Source organism: Danaus plexippus, chromosome 20, assembly GCF_018135715.1.
Source record: "Danaus plexippus chromosome 20, MEX_DaPlex, whole genome shotgun sequence".
Lineage (NCBI taxonomy): Eukaryota > Metazoa > Arthropoda > Insecta > Lepidoptera > Nymphalidae > Danaus > Danaus plexippus.
Genome location: NC_083550.1, coordinates 5587676 through 5608706, shown reverse-complemented (window position 1 = coordinate 5608706; position 21031 = coordinate 5587676). Strand labels below are relative to the sequence as shown.

General features: G+C 31.0%; 1 protein-coding gene across 2 annotated transcripts in view; it reads left to right on the top strand.

The window, feature by feature from the left end:
- Positions 1-21031, top strand: part of LOC116773868 (fibroblast growth factor 3) — a 92244-nt gene that overhangs the window by 66486 nt on the left and 4727 nt on the right. For both annotated transcript variants that reach the window (XM_032666419.2, XM_032666418.2), the window contains exon 4: positions 10716-10819. In XM_032666419.2, the coding sequence (XP_032522310.1) occupies positions 10716-10819 (104 nt within the window). The remainder of the gene's footprint in view (positions 1-10715; positions 10820-21031) is intronic.

Here is a 21031-nt window from a genome sequence, read left to right as displayed (position 1 = left end):
TCCTAAGCAGATGATTTTTTTCTAGGGTTTAGATTTATCTTGATCAAGTAAGTTTTATATTACAGAATATCCACGTGTGTTTTAAGACTTTATTATATAAATATCTAATTATCTGTCATACCTGGTTGTGTCATAATGTCATGTTGTGTCATGTCCATCGTATATATTTGCATTATAAAAGAATACCTTTATTTTCTGATATATTTTTATTGATGTCACTGTTATATATATATATAAAGTCTTAATCATCACTTCATCTTGATAGCTATCAATATCTTATTATAATAATTATTAATATTAATGAACATAACTATGTCCATCCGTAACATCATAACAAAAAGCATGTTTAAAATAAACGTCTCAATTTATAATAAATCAATGTTTTTTTTTATAATAACATCAATAAATTTGACCATCCCCGGCCGGTGACGCTCGTGACAATTTCACAGTTCAGATAGTCCGGTGTCACAAAGGACGCGGCTCAATAAATAACAGAAAAATTATGCTTATATCATAGAGATCTTAATTTATAGAGAGGCGATACAACTCAAGCGACGGCCATTAGACGGATAATGTATCGATAAAATATGCCGATAGGGACATCCCTAACGGCTACAACTTGTGTTTGTTTTACAGGTTGTGTTTTTTTTTTTTAATTAAAATTTTTCATTTTCTGTTCAGTAAACATACATTTCGTTCGTAATGTAAGCTCATTAATAAAGAAGTATTATTCCGCCATATTTACTTATATATACAACCTTACGCTAAGGCTAACGAGCGCACTACAGGATTGTTTAGAATGATTCCAAAATTTCTGTGACATGAAACCAGTTAAACGTAATTTACATAAAACTTTATGTTCTTAATCTTAATCACAGTGTAAAACAAGATATTTATATATTATTTTTATTCAATAATTTGAATATATATAGTTTTTTCTTACAAACGTGTACATACGTTAAACTTGCAATCAAGACGAGAGGCCTATATCAACTTTTTTATTTATTTTATCAATAATATTTAATGAACAAAATAAATAATTATACTTAATGTTTTTTTATGTGAAAGTTGGCAAATGAGCAGAAGGCCTACTTGATGGACAGTAGTGACCGTCCCCATAGATGTGGCGGATGCGTTGTCAGCCTTGATTGTTGAGGAAAAGGGAGGGGTGGGAATAAGGAAATGGCAGGAAAGGGTGGGAACGGGGAAAGGGCAACCGGCTGTCTCACTCATCGGACGAAACGCAGCCGCTGAAGGCTACTTCACGCCGATTTTTTGTGAGAGGGTGGTACTTCCCCGGTCGAGCCAGCCCATGTTCTAGCTATAGTAACATGACCACAGCTAGGCTCTACCACCTCCTTATCATAATATAAAGAGGCTGCATTTCGGGGCGAGATCCCCCGCAGTGATAACTTAATATCACTAAGAGTACTTAAACGCTCCTGCGAGTTTGTCTGTTCATACTGCCAACATTACGAACAAATAAGCACAAAATAAAAAAAATATATCCAATGTTTATTTATATCAAAAAAAGTAATGCCAACATTACAGTCACTAATATCATTATGCAAGACCAGAAATTAGGTCTTCAATTAGAATTCTGTGATGTCATTCGTTTTGAGCAACAATAATTATTAATAGTGATTGACGTTGAATTGAGATCAATTTACTTTATTTATAACACTTCATAGATGATAGTTATAGCACTATGGTTAAGATAATATATTAAATGGAAATGTCTCAACTTTTATAGTATAAACTTAATATTTTTAGCATACAAAATAAATGTAAACGCTGATCACAGAATCTGACATATTTTAATATAGACCCTACTGAATATAGACCCTACTGAATTGTTTTTTTTTTATTTTATTCAACCGGCATTTGTATTAAAACCTGCTTTATATAAACAAACATGAAAAATTATTCTAAATGTCATAAATACAGTTTTTTTATTATCGATATATTCATTGTGCGTTTCAGTAGTTATGAGCGAATAAACCAACATACAAACATCACATGCGTGATACTTACTCGTAACTCAACATAATTATTTATTTAAAAAAATATATCACAAAGACAGTTCTTATGTTGTAAATCTATAAAATATTATTTTTTTTATTAACGTAGATCGGCAGTAAAATTTAAACGTTTAATCCGTTGACAATTTAATAAAAAAAAAACAGTCCTATCTATAATAACCATCAGTTGATTTGAATGTATATAAATCTGGATTTGTAAAGAGTGAATGGAGTAAACACGGACACATTACATTCAATCATATCAATCAATTTAAAGGGCGCGTCCAGTGATTACTGAATCTGACAGATTATTATTAATGTTGACAGTTGTGACAGAGAGTTGACAGCGGACGGATTAGTTTGACAGGACCCCACGCCGAGCGCGGGCTATCGGTGACAGTCGCCAAATACTCTCGTTTTCTTTATTTGACGTTTAATTAATAACGATGAAGGGCGTGTTAATGAATATTTCGTCTGGCTGAACGTGGTGGTTCGTTGTCTTTTTTTTTCGTACCAAAACGTCAATTTTATTTCTTTTACAAGAATCGGATTTTTGTATCGTAATGTAAATTACGTTTATAGTTATTAAATATTTTGATAATGCATTGAAATAACTTTGTGATGAATGAGAAAGATTTGGCTGTTATAACTGTAAATATGTTTCGGTAACTGAGAAGTTAATTGACTTAAAGTTTAATTACGTACGAGGTAGTAAGAGGAATGTTAGTGAGTGTTAAGTGATCAGTCTCATTGTGATGATTAAAAACTAATTTAAGCTCCACGTAGATAAATGAATGAATGACTGAATGAAGGAATGAGTGAATGAGAAAATAACAGTCTATGAACATTTAATACATAATTTAACTGTAGGTAATAGGTATATTCTTGTAAGTAATGCAAATAAATTTCCTTATCTAAACATCGTCACAACGACGTCATTATCTGTGACTATTTAAATACGTTTCCAAATTGTATGTACACTTTATTAGCAAGTCAATAAATTACGTTTAACAGAATTAAATCCCTTAACAAAATACAATTAAATTAAATTTTCATATAAATTATTTAAAAGTGATGGATGTCGCAAAATTATTCAATAACAGGGAGTTTCATATTTTCGTTCGTTTGAGTTAGCAACTAGTGATGTATTTAAAGTACCGACTGCGACCTTATCAAGCCACACTGACCTGTATATCTTTGTATATCTTTTAATTAAGTTATTACATAAAGCGGTCGTTGATTTCATGAAGACGGCAACCGAAAACACTTAACGCGGAATATTTTTGGATAATAGTGACGTGCGTGATATAAATGAAAATATCGATAAATTTTAAGCGATACAAATTGAAATTGTAAAATCCACGTTAGATCAAAAAATACAAAACTAAATCTGCTTTCACATATGTATATTATTGAAAATAATCTAAGAATCTTTAATATAAATATCTGAAAACGAATAACCGCATTATAATATTCACATACAAAACCATACGTCGATACCATAGCTTACAAACTGTTAGTATTTCGTTTGACTTAAACTCGTAGTAAGAGTAATGATATAATAAATAAACAGTATGTATTTTTATAACCATATTTAACCATAATAGTATAAAAACATCAACAAAACCTCATTTGAACGGTCATAGATTTAAGCGTTATGATATTTTCCCAGGAAATTGCGATTTGTATACAAATTCGTTGTGCTTCCAAATATACAATGAGAAACTCCGTCTGTCTAACCGTAGACTGTTACTAAGCGGACGTTGGTTCGAATTTTGAATTAAAAATTCTTTTATTTAAAGCGATTGAATATAAAAATTATTATTATGTATTATATAAAGAATATATAAAAAAATTATATATATGTATAAGTACATAACAATTTGATTTGATATGAAACAGACTTGATTATAACTAACAATATTTCTGTCTATCCTTTCAGTTAGTATTAGTATTTATACAATATATATGTAACTTAAATTATATGAAGAATGTTTCCAAATGTTAATATCCTTAGATATTTCTGTGAAGTTGAATGACCCCGCTCTTTTATTTCATAGCAGATTCTTAAACTATTTCCGTGCGCCACTTTTCAGTCTATCAACTTTATAACTCGTATAGTTTTTACGGTTTCTGTTTTAGTACTTTTTTTTTTTTTGTTAATAGTTTTTTATTTTTTAATTTTAAAGCTTTCGAACGGATTATATATTTCCGTTTGACATAAAGGATTTGAATTTCGAATATTTTTTTTAATGTAACGAACAAACGATACGCTTAATACACGAATAACTGCTAATGAGTCGTTCACGGATTTAACCGACTTTCTTTACGATGCTACGTTTTTTAGGACTTGGAAAAAAATACTGCAAAAAAAAACATACAAGTCGTTTTCTATTTCATCATTACTAGAAAGTTTCCAAATAAACTGTTTAGGAGGTCATCCTGAACGAGTTAAGAACGTACAACCTATATGCCTTATAATAACAGCATTTTTAAGATTCGTTTAAAATAAAAGCCAAGATGCCGGACAATGGATTCATAAGTCATTTGAAGCTACGTGATTAATTTGCGTTCATATTTGTCGTAGTGATTACATCACTGTGTTATAACAAATTATAATATGAATAACAGACCAAGGAAACAATACTACATGGGTTAATTATATATCAAAGGTCAGCGGTTAATATTATAGCACTAAAACGTCGATAAATATAGTGATGTAAACAATCATCGATAGAAAAAAAAATCGATACAAAATCATAATTCATTTGCTATGCCCAGATAACATTAATCGTAAGTTAACATGTTATGTTATGTTTATAATATAACTGTCACTATTATCGACTTAACCGACCTTGCATTTCAATTAAACTATTCATACGCACATAGCAATGATTGTCCAATAAATCGTCACATTATATTAGAACATTGAACCTTGTAATTGCAGTAATGTGCGTATGCAAATGTTATTCACCTATGACTAATGGATTAGTATATCGATGTATATGTATATATATCGATGATTTGTTACATCACTACATGCTACGTGATGGGACGCACGTAGATCTGTTACGACTGAATCCGCGCGAAATCTGTGAACAAGGCCGTTCGATGACCTCACAGTGTCACGAGGTACGGGCGATCGAAATTATAACGCCTACTAAGATATTACGATCTACAATTATCTAAACAAGATATGTAATATATTTAAAGCTTTAATATTTTTTTGCTTAATGATTTGTAAGAAATAAGATTTTGTATAACGTCTCTAGTCTCTTTCGTTTATGCTGTGACTTCATTCGCACTGAAATTGTGGAATATTTTGCCAATGCCAACGTTTCTATTTGTTGAACGAATTATAATTTTGAATATTGTATGACGAAAACACGTCATGGTGTTTGTCGAATGGAATAAAGGTTTTTTTAGTAAGACTAGTTATATTTTTACTAGCACCTAGACCAATATATGTATATACTATATAGTAAACTGTTATGGGAAATACTAAAGTTTTAAGTTGTTACATTTAATTAATTTACAAACAAACCAGACGAAAGGACTATAAAATAAACCTAAAGGGTACTCAAAGTTTATTGATCGAGGAATATCATTAGAAAGGACTTTGTATAAGAATTCTTTTACGTTAAGAAAAAAATTAAATGTCTGTCACGAACATAAAATATAAATTAATTAGTTTAATTAATATTTGTTCAAAGTCACCCGAATGTTACGTGTTCGATGCTATTTATGACGTAAATTTGATTAGGAACTATATCCCAAAGCCATCAAGCGGCGAGACGGAAACGAGATCCCAAACAGAGCTCAAAATATAATTGTTTCAAAACTATCAAATGCCAGTTTAATCTGGCCTTTAATGAGGTCATTATAATAATAAGTAAAATAAAAATCACCACAGATGTCTCGATCAGATGAATCGAAATTTACACTACAATATATGAAGGAGTAATAGTATTTTCAATATTTATTACTTGACAACATATAGTCTTAATTGTTACAAACAAATTGTAAGACATCCCTAAACGTTGACGTTGGCAAAATATTCCACGATTTTACTGCAAACGAAGCCACGATTAAACAAAAATTATATTAACGTATATTAAATTAAATGTATTTTAAAATAAGACCCTCTCAAACACGAGCAGTTGTTATCTGTAAAATGGCTCATTGTACGAGTGAATTTGTGAGTATTAAGTCTGATGCTTGTGAGTAATGAGTACGTTTATGTTGCTATAACCCTGACTCCACCAGCTCTATCTAATAGCCCAGACTCCAGACATGTTTGATCGTGTATTGAACACAGTGACTGCGTTATCTCGTCCATGACAAAACGATTCCTTCCGCGACGTCAAGTCCCCACGCTCGGACGCCTGCAGTGCACTTCTAATATTTCCTGATCAGTTAAACCTAATAAACAAAAAAAATCGCATTTAATAAATACATTATATATTTTTTTAAACATGGTTCGAAGCATAGTTCTAGACTTGTTCAGCATTACTTCCGGTAATGTAATGTAATGGCTGAAGCCATTATTTATAGTTTTCAAATACAAGTCGATACTTAAATGTTGCCATTAAAAAATTGCAATATTTCGATTGATTATAATTAATTATAATCAATCGAAATAAATATTCTAAGGATTGTAGTATATTATAATTAGTACGGCACGGATTGCGCTACTTCTAACAATACATCAGTTAAAATCAATCAGCTATAGACGTTACGTCAAAACAAATCCTAAGTACCTTAGTTTCCCGCCATTGTATTAAACTGTCAAACGGATCGGATGAGTTTAATTTAATTTACCATGAAGGTGATAATAAATAAAACCTCCGTGACAAGTGCTGTGAAGGCGGATGACCAAATATTTGGGGGTATCCAATCAGCGTGGCGGTGGTCTCGACCGTACCCGATTCTGACAGCTACCAACTTTCACCGTAATTATTATTTATATAGAGCCTTATCTAAGTTAATAATTTTCATGAAGGCACCATCTCTGGCCACATTACTTTTATCTCGAGTAGATTAAGTCTCCCGGGCTTAAGACTAGACTGTATTCAATTACATTTATATCTTATGATAAATGATATCTTCCGACACGTAATTGGAGATCTGGCGCTACTTCAAACAGATTAGCATAATGCTTGATACTGTCAAAATTTATGTGGAGATTCATAAAAAAATATCAACTTTCATATTTTAAATTTATAAAGTATATGATTGTTTTTAATAAATAAAGTTTTTTATTGCCCCTAGACGAGTGGATGTCGCGGGATCGCGTATCAGGACGGGCGACTTGTATTCTAAAAGGATGTGTTGTGTTTATTAATTACAACAATTAGCAGCCAACACGTCCGTCTGTCTGTGAGGTCGTTGCGTGACTGGAGCTTATTATGACGTGATGCTTAACTGGCGCCATCTCTGGTGATTATATTGTAAATAATTATCAGCGGGCTGTTTCAAATATCTGTGACTATTAATTGACGAAAGATTTATATATAAAACTAAAACATATTATTTTTAATGATATTAAATATATAATAAAAATTTGTATTATATAATTTGTTATATAGCAGTTATTTTTTTATTTAAATTATATCTCTCTACTTAAATACGTCCAATAAGTGTTGAATCACGATATTAGAATTGCTCTAACTCCTACAATATCCTAGGTCTTGCTCTCAATTTACTTTTTAAAACTAAATGAAATCTGTGCCTAGTATTCGTTTCTAAGTATTCGCATGTAACACTAAAAACTGTCTGTATTCAGACACGGCAAACCCGCAGTAAGCTAGCAGATTCACACGTTCATAATTGATACTATTATGATAATATTATTGTCAAACAATTACTCAGAATTGTACTTCAAGGCCGCTTTAAAAATACGTTAGTACTAGATTACATGATTACCTTGTATTACCTTGTATTACCGTCTGTCTACTGTCAATGAGATTCTTGTTTTAATACTGTGATTGTTTTAAATTACAGTAATTCAGATTCAATGTTCGGAATAGCCGAAGGACTTTACGTTTGATAATTGAAATAGGATTGTCTGGTAGAGGAGTTTGAACATTAAATAATATGTACGAATATTTATTTAATTAAACAGTCGAATCAATCAATTTAGATAGCACCGATCTATGTTGAATTAAATTCCGTCAGGATTCTACAAATAATAAGATTATTTTTTTTTTCACCTTAAAGTCCGACAAACATGAACTATAAAAACCTCAATAGATTTCAAACTGTTTTGTCTATTCAATATATAAAATAGCAAAAGACAAGAGTATATCTGCCATTTTGTAAATCTCTTCCATTCACGCGTAATGTATAGAACAAATAAACTAACATTTAATTATACTCAACATGTCGATATAGTGTCTGTACATCACTATAAATGAAGGGTTTATTGTCCCGCGCGCGTCGGCAAATTACGTACATTACAGCAGGCCCTTTAACAGGAATTAGCGCTAGTTATCGATAGCAGTCATTGGTTAAATAGGTTACATATGTTTTGATATAATATATACATTATAATAATCAGCAGAGATTTTCATGAAAATATATATAATAATATACGTTGTTTTAAACCTAGCCTCATCTGCTTTTATCTATTTAATTGATTCCGAATTGCAATGTAATAGTTTTATGTTAATATCAATAACATATATATATATATATATATATATATATATATATATATATTAAAATTACAGTTTGTATATTGAATTATTGTTAAATGGTAACTATGTTCGTGGTAGCTTACGGCATTGATCTACGATTGATCTCAAACTACAAGTTATTTGTTAAGATCAAACCAGAGATCTAATACACAATTTGTATCTTTCGTGTGTAATGAAATAAAAGATATGATGATTTTATACAGTTGTTGTATTGACTATATTTTTATGTAACGTTAAAAATTTTCAAGAAACTAAACAGGAAGTCAGCTCATATACTCATATTAATATCAGCTCTAAATAATATGTCTAATTCGACTGCGAGGAAAAAAAAATATTTTATAAAACATAGAATATTTTTATTTATTATATATTGTTTTATATTTGTACTGATGGTGGGCCTGGACGCTGTCACTGCCGCGGGCGCCGCTAGTGCTGTCTACCGATTACTGACTTCAATCGATTCATATTTAGGTTCACCGATTAAAATCCGATTGATTTGTGAATCGGTATTATTGCGATTTTCATATCACGAATAATAATCATATTTTTAACAACTCAAACAATGTAAATAGTATAAAAAAAATTACTAGTAAAATAGACAATAATCTTATTTTATAATAAGAGTGTTGCTTTAATCTATTATACTTATATTATAAAAAACATATGTTTGTAGCTAATACTATTACTTAATATTTATAATATAAATTAGAATAAGTCTCATATATTTTAGTTTTGTGTCATGGATCGCGTGATACACAGAGCTACTTCTACTACTGTACATTATTAAGAAAAAGGATCTTTCGTATTGATATAACGATTTATTTAATATAACACAAACTGAGTATAGTCGAAACATTCATATATATTTCAAGCTAACCCATAAATCTTTGTACATTATTTAAAACATTCACAATTTTCTGTAAATTTCTGTGGAATGCCATTTATTTCCTTAAACAGCGTGTATTATACTAACAGTAGCTATTTAAGTGTACGCGCCAGTATGCGACGGTGAGTACGCCATCTTTGGACATCTATAAAATTGTTTGTATTTAACTAAGGGGTAGTGTCGGATGTTAGGACTGAGGAAGTTTGTTTAAATGTTCTCTTTACATTTCGACATTTATCACCTTTAATACTCTTAACACAATTAAAAGTTTCGTAGTTAAAATGAGGGACGGTTATACGAAATAGTATTTACGTTAAAATTAATTTATCCTTTGTCTAATACAGCTAGCTATTATTTGATTTTTAATTAATAGTGCTGATATCTTACGTTTATTATTGAGATATATTTTTCGCTTCTTATCCCATAATTCCTGACCCTCCCTTTACATTCAGCGTCCGTTTTCAAATCACGTAATAACCAGTAATGTCGTTTATTGTGAACTTGCGTGAAATTTGCGAGGACATTCTAACGCAATCGTATTGTTATGCAAACATTACGGTCACCATTAGCCGTGTACGGGCTGTGGGCTTTTGTTAATGGACGTCTGCGACGGCGCGGGCACTCATCATAAAGCGTACATGTGATGCAATTTCTATGAAAATAAAAATATATTTTATACCCAGCATATGTCTGTTTTGTGAAACTTATTTTGCATGCAAATTTCAAGCTTTAGACTAGCCTGAACTATGAACATTCTGTGTTCGTCTAAGCGACTCTTTCTTGTTATTACCCGACTATACAATTGTCATTCAATCTCAACTAAACTTCAATACTGTCGACTGCACTGTCGCGTCTAGACATGAATTAGAGTTTCTGTACGTAATAGATTTTTTACTTTGATATATTTACATGTAATGAATATAAATGTGCTCACTGTTTGTTGCGCTGGATTGAGATGTTATTGAGTATTATACTAGCGACATTTACAAAGCTCGCCAGATAAAATGACTTATGTTTATATATGAATATACAAACTTTTTATTTTTTTGTCTCGTACTGTCTGCTGGGTGGTTTACTATTTGTTTCTTACTATGTATGTTTCTGTTTCAGCGATACTTCAACGTGCGACGTACAAATACGGCCTCCTGACGATCCAGGGGGTTTCCACGTGTCTATATCTGTGCATGGATGCCTGCGGGTTCCATTACGCTAATGTGAGTACAACGACATAATAGTACAGATAAAAAAAAATACTGAAGACAATAAATACATATGTTACGTATTATGTGGACATTTGTCCCTAACAACTCAGATACAGCCTTACTCTGTACTCAATTACTCAATCACATGATCGTCAGTTAATTGTGAATTACAGCAAAGATATAAAGAAAACGTTAGGTAAAATAAACGTATCTTAATCCTGCCTTACTACATGTAAGTAAGTTTGACAGTGACAATAAGAATTTAGCGACAGAACGGTCAGTCAATTCGTTCAGAATGAAGCAGTCGTAATAAATAAAAAGTTTATGTAAGCGCATTCTTGGTCTCCGTTTAAATTTACTTAAAGTTTAGGAATTTGAGAATTAATTTACACTTACGGTAAATATTATATAAAAAAAAATCATATTTTTGATATTAATTAGGTAAAAATATATATATTTTTTTATATCATGTATCGATTATTAGAAATTCTATATTTCTGTTAATTCATACAAAAACTAACGACATAACTTAATTTGAGATAAAAAAAATTTTAGGTCATACAATATTATTTCTCTTACAAATCTTATAAATACATGTACATAATGTGGGAACAATATAGTCTTGTACAATGAACCACCCAAGTTCCGCCCTTACATAGCGGTATCACTGACTATTACCTTATATACAATGAAACATACAAAATTTATAACTATATTATCTTAAGTCATTGAATAATTAATAAGAATGGGACAGGTCCATATTTAAATCTCATCAAAATATTCAACGGTACAGTTTGTACGCTGAAAATTTATATAATAAATAACAAAGTGTCCGATTACGAGATCACAAGATTTGATATCACATAATATATTTGTATATATAGAATATTTAGCCATACATTAATATATTAAAGCATCAAACTAAAATGAAAATATAACTCATTTATTATTCAAGTTAATTTTAAAATAGTTAAAAACTGGTAGGAGCATTTTATTTGAAAAGCTCTTAATGTACTAAAAATTGATTGGTTGTACACTGAGCCACACAAGTTGTATCGTAAATATTATTGAATCATTTATTTGTTTATACCTTGCTTGGATTATCGAATATTAGTACATCCTAAACACTATTTAGCAAGCATCCATATTGTATAATCGAGTGAAGGTAATGAGTGAAATCATTCATTCGTGACACTCCGAAGCCTTTCATACTAACCGGTCTTGAGAATAAGTGAATGAACTTTATTATATTATAAATATTTGTAAAACAGATTGACAGCTGAACGAGTGAGTGAAGTTTATTAAAATCTAATTATTATATTATGTTTGTTTCACAACAGTACCGCTGAGTGAATGATACCAAACAACCTGTTCACTTGCTCTCATCGGTGACGCAACACGGAAGCCGATATTAATATAAGGCTGACGACGCACTGGCGTTTATTCAACGTCTTTTAAAACATAATATCGCATTTTATTTTATTATTTCTGCTTTAATATAACATCAGGGCGTATTTTTAAACTGCCTGTATGTATTGAGCCTAACATTCCTCACATCGCCTGTATCCCTGCGTTTAACGGGTATTACGACTAAAATTTTAACCGTGTAATGGATGCCGTCGGACTACTAATTAAGTTATGAAAATGATAGCTCTATAAAATATTTTTTTATCACTTATCTCATCAAAATCTCAACAAGCGACAATTTGAATTGACTATCAGACTATATTAAAAATCAGACACGTGTTTCGTAAGATGACTTTCGTCATGAAATATTCTATAACTATAAAATGTTGTTTATAATTCTATACAATAGAATAATTCACAAATATCTAATACTTGGTTATGGAAATTTATATTGGCAGAATATTTTGCGACGTATAGAATTTAAGACTTAACGTAAGTGTTGTATTTTTATACTTTATTTGCATATATCACAGCCTATATAAACAGATTATATGTCTTTTTTTGACAGATAATAAATTTTCATTCATATAAATCCCATACAGATTACTACACTGTATGTATATTAAAGTGATTAACAAGGTGTTGTCCTCATTACAACTTTCACCTTACAACGCCATCGATCATGGTAAGGATTGTGGTTAGTACAATACTTGAACCAGCTCCTAGTACTATTAATAATATAAATGATGTTCTCATTTCAAATATTCACTTTAAGAAACTTTCTTTAACAAAAACAATTTTTTTTTTTCAATATAATTCTGTTTTCTAAATTCAAATCGTGTTTAGTTTGACAACCAAGAAGGTTAGTTGTAATTATTAAAATAACTAGAAACGTTGCTTCTTTCATTCATTCATTCTTCATGTAATCATGAGTAATTAAAATAGTTTGATTAAAAATGAACATTTATGTTTATTTATTTCAAATGACTATTGAAATTTAACAGAGTTACAATATTTCAAAATATACGAGAAATATAAATAATGTTTACAATTCCGATACGTGATTAGAAAACAAAATGACGTATCTAAAGATATATTCATAGCAGTAGGAAATAATAATTATTTTAATGTTATTTAGAAATGTGCTAGAATTAAACCGTCGGACATAAAACATGACTGTTAAGACCGCTAGTAGATTTAATCTTTAAATCAACATAAGGGAGTATGTTGGATAGATCGTTGTTATTGAAGGTATTAAAAAAAAACAACAATAATATTCTTATATTTTTTTATTTAAATCATACAGATTTATATTTATATTATTCAGCTACACTAATAATAAATACGAATTATATATTTCGACAATGATGTTATTAATCGAATCGACGCGATCAATTTCCCGCGCGTGTCAAGACTGTCAAGTGTCACGTCAGTTTGACACAATCATCAATTGCAGTAATGGCGTCCCCAGCGTCGATCGACTTTTAGGGAGATCCGACTTACATTTAGGGAGCTTAGATATTAAATATTTAATGGTAACACTTATATTATTCAATGAAATTTCGTATAATATAAATATAAATACGTGACAATTTTATATTCAAAAATGTAGCTTAAAGCGCTTCAATCAGATAGTTTTAGTTATAAAATGAAGAAACAACTAACTACTAACAAAAACTATAGTGAACGAATACGGAACCCGATCCGAGGATAAATTTCAAACCCGACCGCCTTGAAGTGTGAATAACCTATTAAGATGATTTGTTATCTGTATTTTACCAGTTTTAATGGGGTCCTATTCTTTATAATTCTATAAAATTTGTTAAACAAAACATAAATAACGCTTACAAAAGCGCGGCTGTGGATTTATGTCTTCATGTTTGTTTTTTGCTCAGTTCCTAACGTGTCTATAGCTAACCCCAGGCCCGTGGGTTCGTTCATTTTTTCTGCCACATGGGACATAGTTATGACTATCACGCTAACGACACGTGCTTATATTATCTTATAATATATAATCGACTTTTAAAAAGGTGGTTAATTGATTCCAATTTGATAATAACTCAGTTTTTTTACAATGTGATATATTTAAATTCTAATACATAATATTCACAAAAAAAAAAACAATAATTTTTCTCTCTCTTGTTAAACTCTTAAATAAAAAAAACTTCTTTATTTCGAAGTCGATGCTTATTTCAATCTATAAAATGTGAGTGAGTTAGTTTTCAATAGCCGTTTGAACCAAACGAAATACTCCATTGTTACTTATCTTAATGGCAGACTTTTCTTGTATATTGTTATATATGAGAGCATTACGTGTAATGAGTTTGAATGTTAGGTTATCTGTTTATTGAATTAAAGTACACTTAAATTTTTTCTTCTATCTATATTTCCTAAGCACATCCATAGGAAAGAATTTATCTTTCTAAATAAGAACTTTATTCAAGGGCGAAATATCATCAATGAATGCTTGGAATTCCTCGACTATCCTAGCAGGTTAAATCACTTCAACCTAACTAGTCTATTTAAGTCCGCGAATAGTATACAAATAGCTATCGGCTATAAATCTAATTCTCGCGTTCACACCCCTAGGAAGTTGAGATACTTGGCTGTTCCCGAGAATACTTCTTAAAACGACTTAATTAAACGTATTTTAGTCGGTATTAAACAAGTTTGTAAATAAATTCACGTGTAATAAAGACGTCTCTGTCTCGTTACTGTGTTCTCGCCGTTCCTCTCTCATATATCTCGTTACTTTTTATTTTAGGCAAAGCTATAGCTACCGCTGAAACAACGTGTTTTTACTTTTAGTGCAGTTCGGATGTCGGCATCTCGTTTAATTGCCCGACATCTAGACACACTTTAGGTACAATTAGTAACGAAAGAAAGCCAGACCGTAGCAACGAAAAATGTAAAGGAACAAGCATAATATAATAAAGAGATGAAAAAAATAACAAAGGGATAGAATTATCCAAATACATTAAGTATCCCAGAGCAAGGAATCTGGTGCGGTGATGAGGAAAAAAAATCAATTGTCTCAGGATAAAAATAGTATGGTGAAACAATTTGCCCCCTATCTGGAGATCCTTCTATGACAAATCGTTCCTTTTCACCAAGTAAATGAATCGACTTCCTGATAAATGATGTCACTGTTATCTGGAGTAGCGCCTGCTTAATGGGATATGGGATGTTGGGGTCGTGTGGAGCGGGAGCGAGGCGATGGTTCGCTTGTTAAGATATAGCGAGCTATAACATTTAATACATAAAAGGTTAAACACCACACGTGTAAAGTATACCTCACAAGTAGACATTTTATACAAATTTAAAGGTTATAAAAATTTATTACGTGGGAAGTGATCTTAAATACACATTATAAGAAATAAGTCAGAGAATCTAAAACACAGTTTAAGAAATAATGTGTGGCATTTTTGTTTATATTTCGCCATAGAAGTATTGATTTATTGATATTTTTGGGAGCATCTCGAATATTTACGAATACCTCGACGTATTTTGACACTAAACTGTCTCTGAGTACGATTAATTTTAAAAGGTTCTGTATAAAACAAATGAAAGGTGTAGCTTTTTAAATATTTTTCCAAAATATCAGACAAAAAGCATATCATATTTTTATATTATATATTAATAATATAGATTTAGTGTGACCTGTTTAAACTTTATGACGTCCACATCCATTAAGTTCAATTATATAAATTAACGTAGTTTCGATTAAAAATTAGTATCATATAGCATTTAACGTAACCGACAAAAATATTGATTGACAGATATTAGAACTCACCTTAAAATCTCCGTGAAAGATAACTATCCTTTACCTTAATTCCGAATCAAGTTATGAAATTATCGGGCAAAAAATTTTACTAAATATAATAGTGAAAACATTTAAAAAACCCTAAAATTTTTATATTCATCTTAAGCCCTGAGCACCGTTACAAGCCGGCGCTAGATCGCCGTGCCTTCGTCTGTCCATCATCTTTATTTAAATGACGTCAAGTCGTCCGTATTATTTTTTCTACCATTTACACTACGGATTCTGTGGGAATTATTATTGATAAAGTTCTATTTGCTTTTGTATCTATTGTTCGTTGTTTTTAAAACAACCGTTAGCTACAGGGGAATGTCAATCTATCTCGCTCTGGTTATGATTCAAGTAGTTATTCTTAATATAACTTGACGATTTCAGGTAAAAATACTTTATTATGATTATTTCCTTAATTGAATTGTACATTATAGTCGACAGTGTGTAGTATAAGTTAATTAATTTAATTAATCAGCTGGTTTGAAACTTTCACCGACACAAGCCGCGGATGTTTTTAGACAATCGATCAAAGGTAATCTCCGCAGCTTCCTAAACACACGAGATTACATCGCAGGGTTATGGATATATTTCTATTCTAATATATGTCATTTGTTTGTGATGAATCTGCCTTAACTAATTAATTTTATCATCGGAGAAATGTTATATTAAATTTCAGAAAAATCAAAAAAATTCTAATACAAAAACTTTTGGTAAATTTTAAGAGTTAGCTGATAGATCACCAATTAAACATACGAAAAACCAAAAGGTTGTAAAAGCAGTGAGATAATATTAAGAAAGATATTAATAGTGACGATAAAAACATTGGAAAAACCGAAACAGATGAGATCTGAAGATACTCCTAAAGGGTTGCCGCTGTACGGGCGCCGGGCCGTCACAAAAACCAACCGAAAAAGTGCTAACCACGGAACACATAATTTATAATATTAATGACCGCATTGTGTGTTTTCTATGTAATTTTTATTTACGATTGTTTACCCTATTTTATGTTTTAATATGACGCCATATTTATGACTGTTTGATTCCTCTGTGTTGGCTTTTTTTTTGGGTTGTGTTTGATTTTTTTTTTTTGTAACCGGCCGTGGATATTCTGTATTGTCCTGTGACATATCGTTTTGGATATCGCCTCATGTTTATTGTTAGAGTTATTTTATGGTGACGTAGAATTTAAATTATATGTTAAAGAGTTAAAAAAATTTTTTTTAACCATTACGCCTTCTGGCTGCAGGCTATAGAGTTATTAGAGACTTGTTGAAAAATTAATATCATCAATAAACTTATCATCTATCTGTCGGCGTAACTGATTCCACATGCAGCGGTATATTTTTTTTCTCACCAATAACAACTAATCGTGTCTTACTTTATTGCCCAGTCATAAAGTTCACTGGTCCTCGAGTTACCCAGCGCCTCACCACTGTCTTTATTTCATCTACAAATATCGACAATCTCATATTTTATGGCATTTTTATTATTGTAGAAAGAATTTCGTGTAAGGACGAAAGGAGCCGCGTTTACGGCCGAGATTATAAGATAGTTATACGTTATAAATTTATTAATGATTAATAATGATATCGTGTTCTGTGTCACAGATTATATAAAAAAACTTGGATTGCCACCTCGAGAATTTGTCTATTTAATCTTTGGTTACTTTATGAATGTCAAATTTAACTTGTTCACAGTTCAAGGAATATAACGCCAAACAATAGCCAGAAAGGTTTTTTTCTCCACCTATGCCAGCTAATGCGCGACTAACACCCTATTTCACGGCTCTAAAACGATCTCTTGATGAACGTTTTATTGGTCATTCGTCATTTTATTTCAATTTATAAACAATAAATTGCTTCATTAAATTTTATATTTTACATGCAATTTATATTATTTACTGATAATATTAACTGTTATACTCTTATAGAGATAAAATATAACTTGATTGTCCTTTACTTTTTTTTAATTATTTTTTTAATTAACTTCAAATAAGTATTTGACGTAGACAGCTTTCATACAGACGAGACTGTCATTCAAGTTATTATTTAAACTAATATTTCTATTTATATCTAAGTACGATATGAATCGCATGGTAATTTTCAATACTTTCCTCGGCTCGTTACTGTAAACACTTGCATTCCTGATTGAATTATCACTTAACTTCAATAACACTTAGTTTGAATATTATCTGTGCTGTGACACTTATTATAAATTATTATCTGTGGCCTGTGAAAATTCCAATTTACAAGACGTACATTATGGAGTCGGAATTGCGGTTTTCTCCTTGCATTTAGTATATCTTATTTAACACCATGCTTACATTATACGACGCATTATAATAGAATTTATATAACATATGTTTATAATGAAAATAAATATAAGCTTTGTTTAAACGTTACAAGCGAATCAATGGCACTATAAAATCGTAGATTCTGTTATCCCACAAGTGTATAACAGCCGTGGATTCGGTATTAAAAGGGGTTTTATGACTGTAATAGCTGTATTAAAGATTAAGTCCCATCCCGGCAACATAATATTCAGAGTTTAAATTCCCATAACAGAACGTTAGCGACACTAACGCCGTCTCATAAAACTTTATTACTTTTTATTTTACACCTTTGTTCTAATATTTTACATATAAAAACTTTTTGGATCGAATAACGCTAACGCGTTGTGACTTGCCGCGAAACAAAAAAAAACTGTTTGGTTTGAGAGGAGACGGGGAGTGACTGGGTTATAAGATTTTAAATATTTACAACTCAATAATGTTATATTTTTTTGGCTGTACATTATCAACCTTAGCCTCATTTGATAAAAAAATATCTAACATTAAAAAAAGACCAACAGCTTAAAGGTGCTAATTTGCCAAGCTACAACACTATTATTAGACTCAGAATCAAAGTATATCATTAAAAGAAGGTCAAATATTATGTTTAATACTGTTTGCATATTATTAAGATAACATATAATTACGTGTTAACGAGATTTTTTGGTTAATTAAGATTTCAGAACAGATTATAAAAACTTATATGATACAGATCGATCTATTCTGCCAGAGTTAAAGGAACAGGTTCAATTATAAAATACTAGGAAAATTTGGTACTTATTAAACAGATAAATATTTTATTAGTAAACATTGGACGCTATAAATCTCGTTTGTTGTTAAATATAGTTTATATCTTAATTTCTTCAATAAAAGCCATAAATATTTCGTGCTATGGATTATATATTCGGAACGTCATTTTTTTTTTCATAGTAAATTCGGCGAACCCAAAATCCGATCCAATTTAAACAAGCCCCATCAGACGAGACCCGTCATTAATGTGAGATCATTATTAGCGTTGATCATTGCTATTTCCTAATCAGGAAATGTGAGCGCGACCTCACACGTCAACTATGACTGAACTTCATTTATTTTTAATACCATAGACTAGACTTTGGAAACACAGATAATAAAAGTGTTATACTCTGTGCATTTTTTGTCTATTTAGTGAACTTCTTTAATTCAGAACATCCCGAGTACTAATTTACCTCGCTTCGGGAGTTATTTATACAGTAATAAATACGTCAATTACGCGAGTCCTAGTCGAGACAGATTTATGACTCTTCGGCCGCATTTAAAAATATTGTCATACAAATATCTACAAAACGGTGTTTTGTGTAAATTACTTGAACAGATATATTCCGTAATTACTCAGGTCGTTACTTCATGAACCGAACTCAATAAAATAAATCTCAGTAAAACATGACGTGGATGCCGAACTATAAGTCAGAGGTTTAAAAATGAGTTGAGCCAAAAGAAAAATTTAAAAACAATACAATCATGAATGAATGGAACAGACTACGTTATAAGGAATGTCTTGGCGCCGAATTGGAACTAATCCTAACGAGGGCATGATTCTCAAGATTTCCGAGAAGCGGCGAAGACAAAGATCGATAGGACCTGCCTTTCTCAGTATTTTGATGGACTTTTGAGGCTTTTTACCTTTAGCATTATGTTGATCTGGATTTGCGAGCTGTCGTCTGCGAATCTAGTGTTAATTTATGCGACTCTCCGATGATGTATTTCTGAAGGGAAGCTATGTTGATTGGAAGGCCGATATCACTCTAACGGCCTGTTATTGGCCCGTAGATTTATTGGTTTTCCTGTGAGAACTGTCTGTCTTCGAAGGCTGTTACTATGGTTTTTTTTTGTGTGAAGGACGGAAGGACCGATGTTAAAGATTTACAGCCCGAATATATTTATTATAATATATTTTTAATACACAAATTCAATGAATGATATCTTTAGATATTTTTTAACACAGTGACAGTATAAAAAGTAATCTCGGGCAATCGTATAAATTTATTTTATGTCCATTTTATTATTGACATCTGACAACATTGGGACGTAATCAAAATGGACAAAGAAATTGAATTCCATAAAGTCCTTACAAGGACTGCATCCGAACTATCAATTGTTTTAAACATAAAGATCGCCGTCGATAACCCTTGCACTAGTGCTGCCCTATTGTCCTTTGTTTATCGATAGTCTATCCATCGATGTTTCACGATTAAAACGCCTGACCCAAAGGTTGACGATTTATCGCTATGAAAATATAAACATTATAGGATGTAAGAGGCATTTGCATGTCGAATTAGAATATTCTTGTTAGTAACATGTTGGCGAGGATTTGCATTGCACATAATTGCATTTATGGCAACCCTTCACAAATGATATCAACATATTTATGAGGCGATGCACTCATAAGGAGCGTTGAGATGATTTTTGAGGTAACCAAACCTCATTTGAATTATATATGACGCCATTTACAAACATTATGCTTAACATTTTTTAATTAAATATACGTATATATATAATGCCAAAGCTGACATTTGAATTTAAATAATTTATCGCTTAACTGTATGACATTAAATATTTACAAATAGGTAAAATCATAAGGAATTTCATACTTAAGAAGATTAAAACTGTATAGTCATTTGGTAAGCTCAGAGTTAGTGAT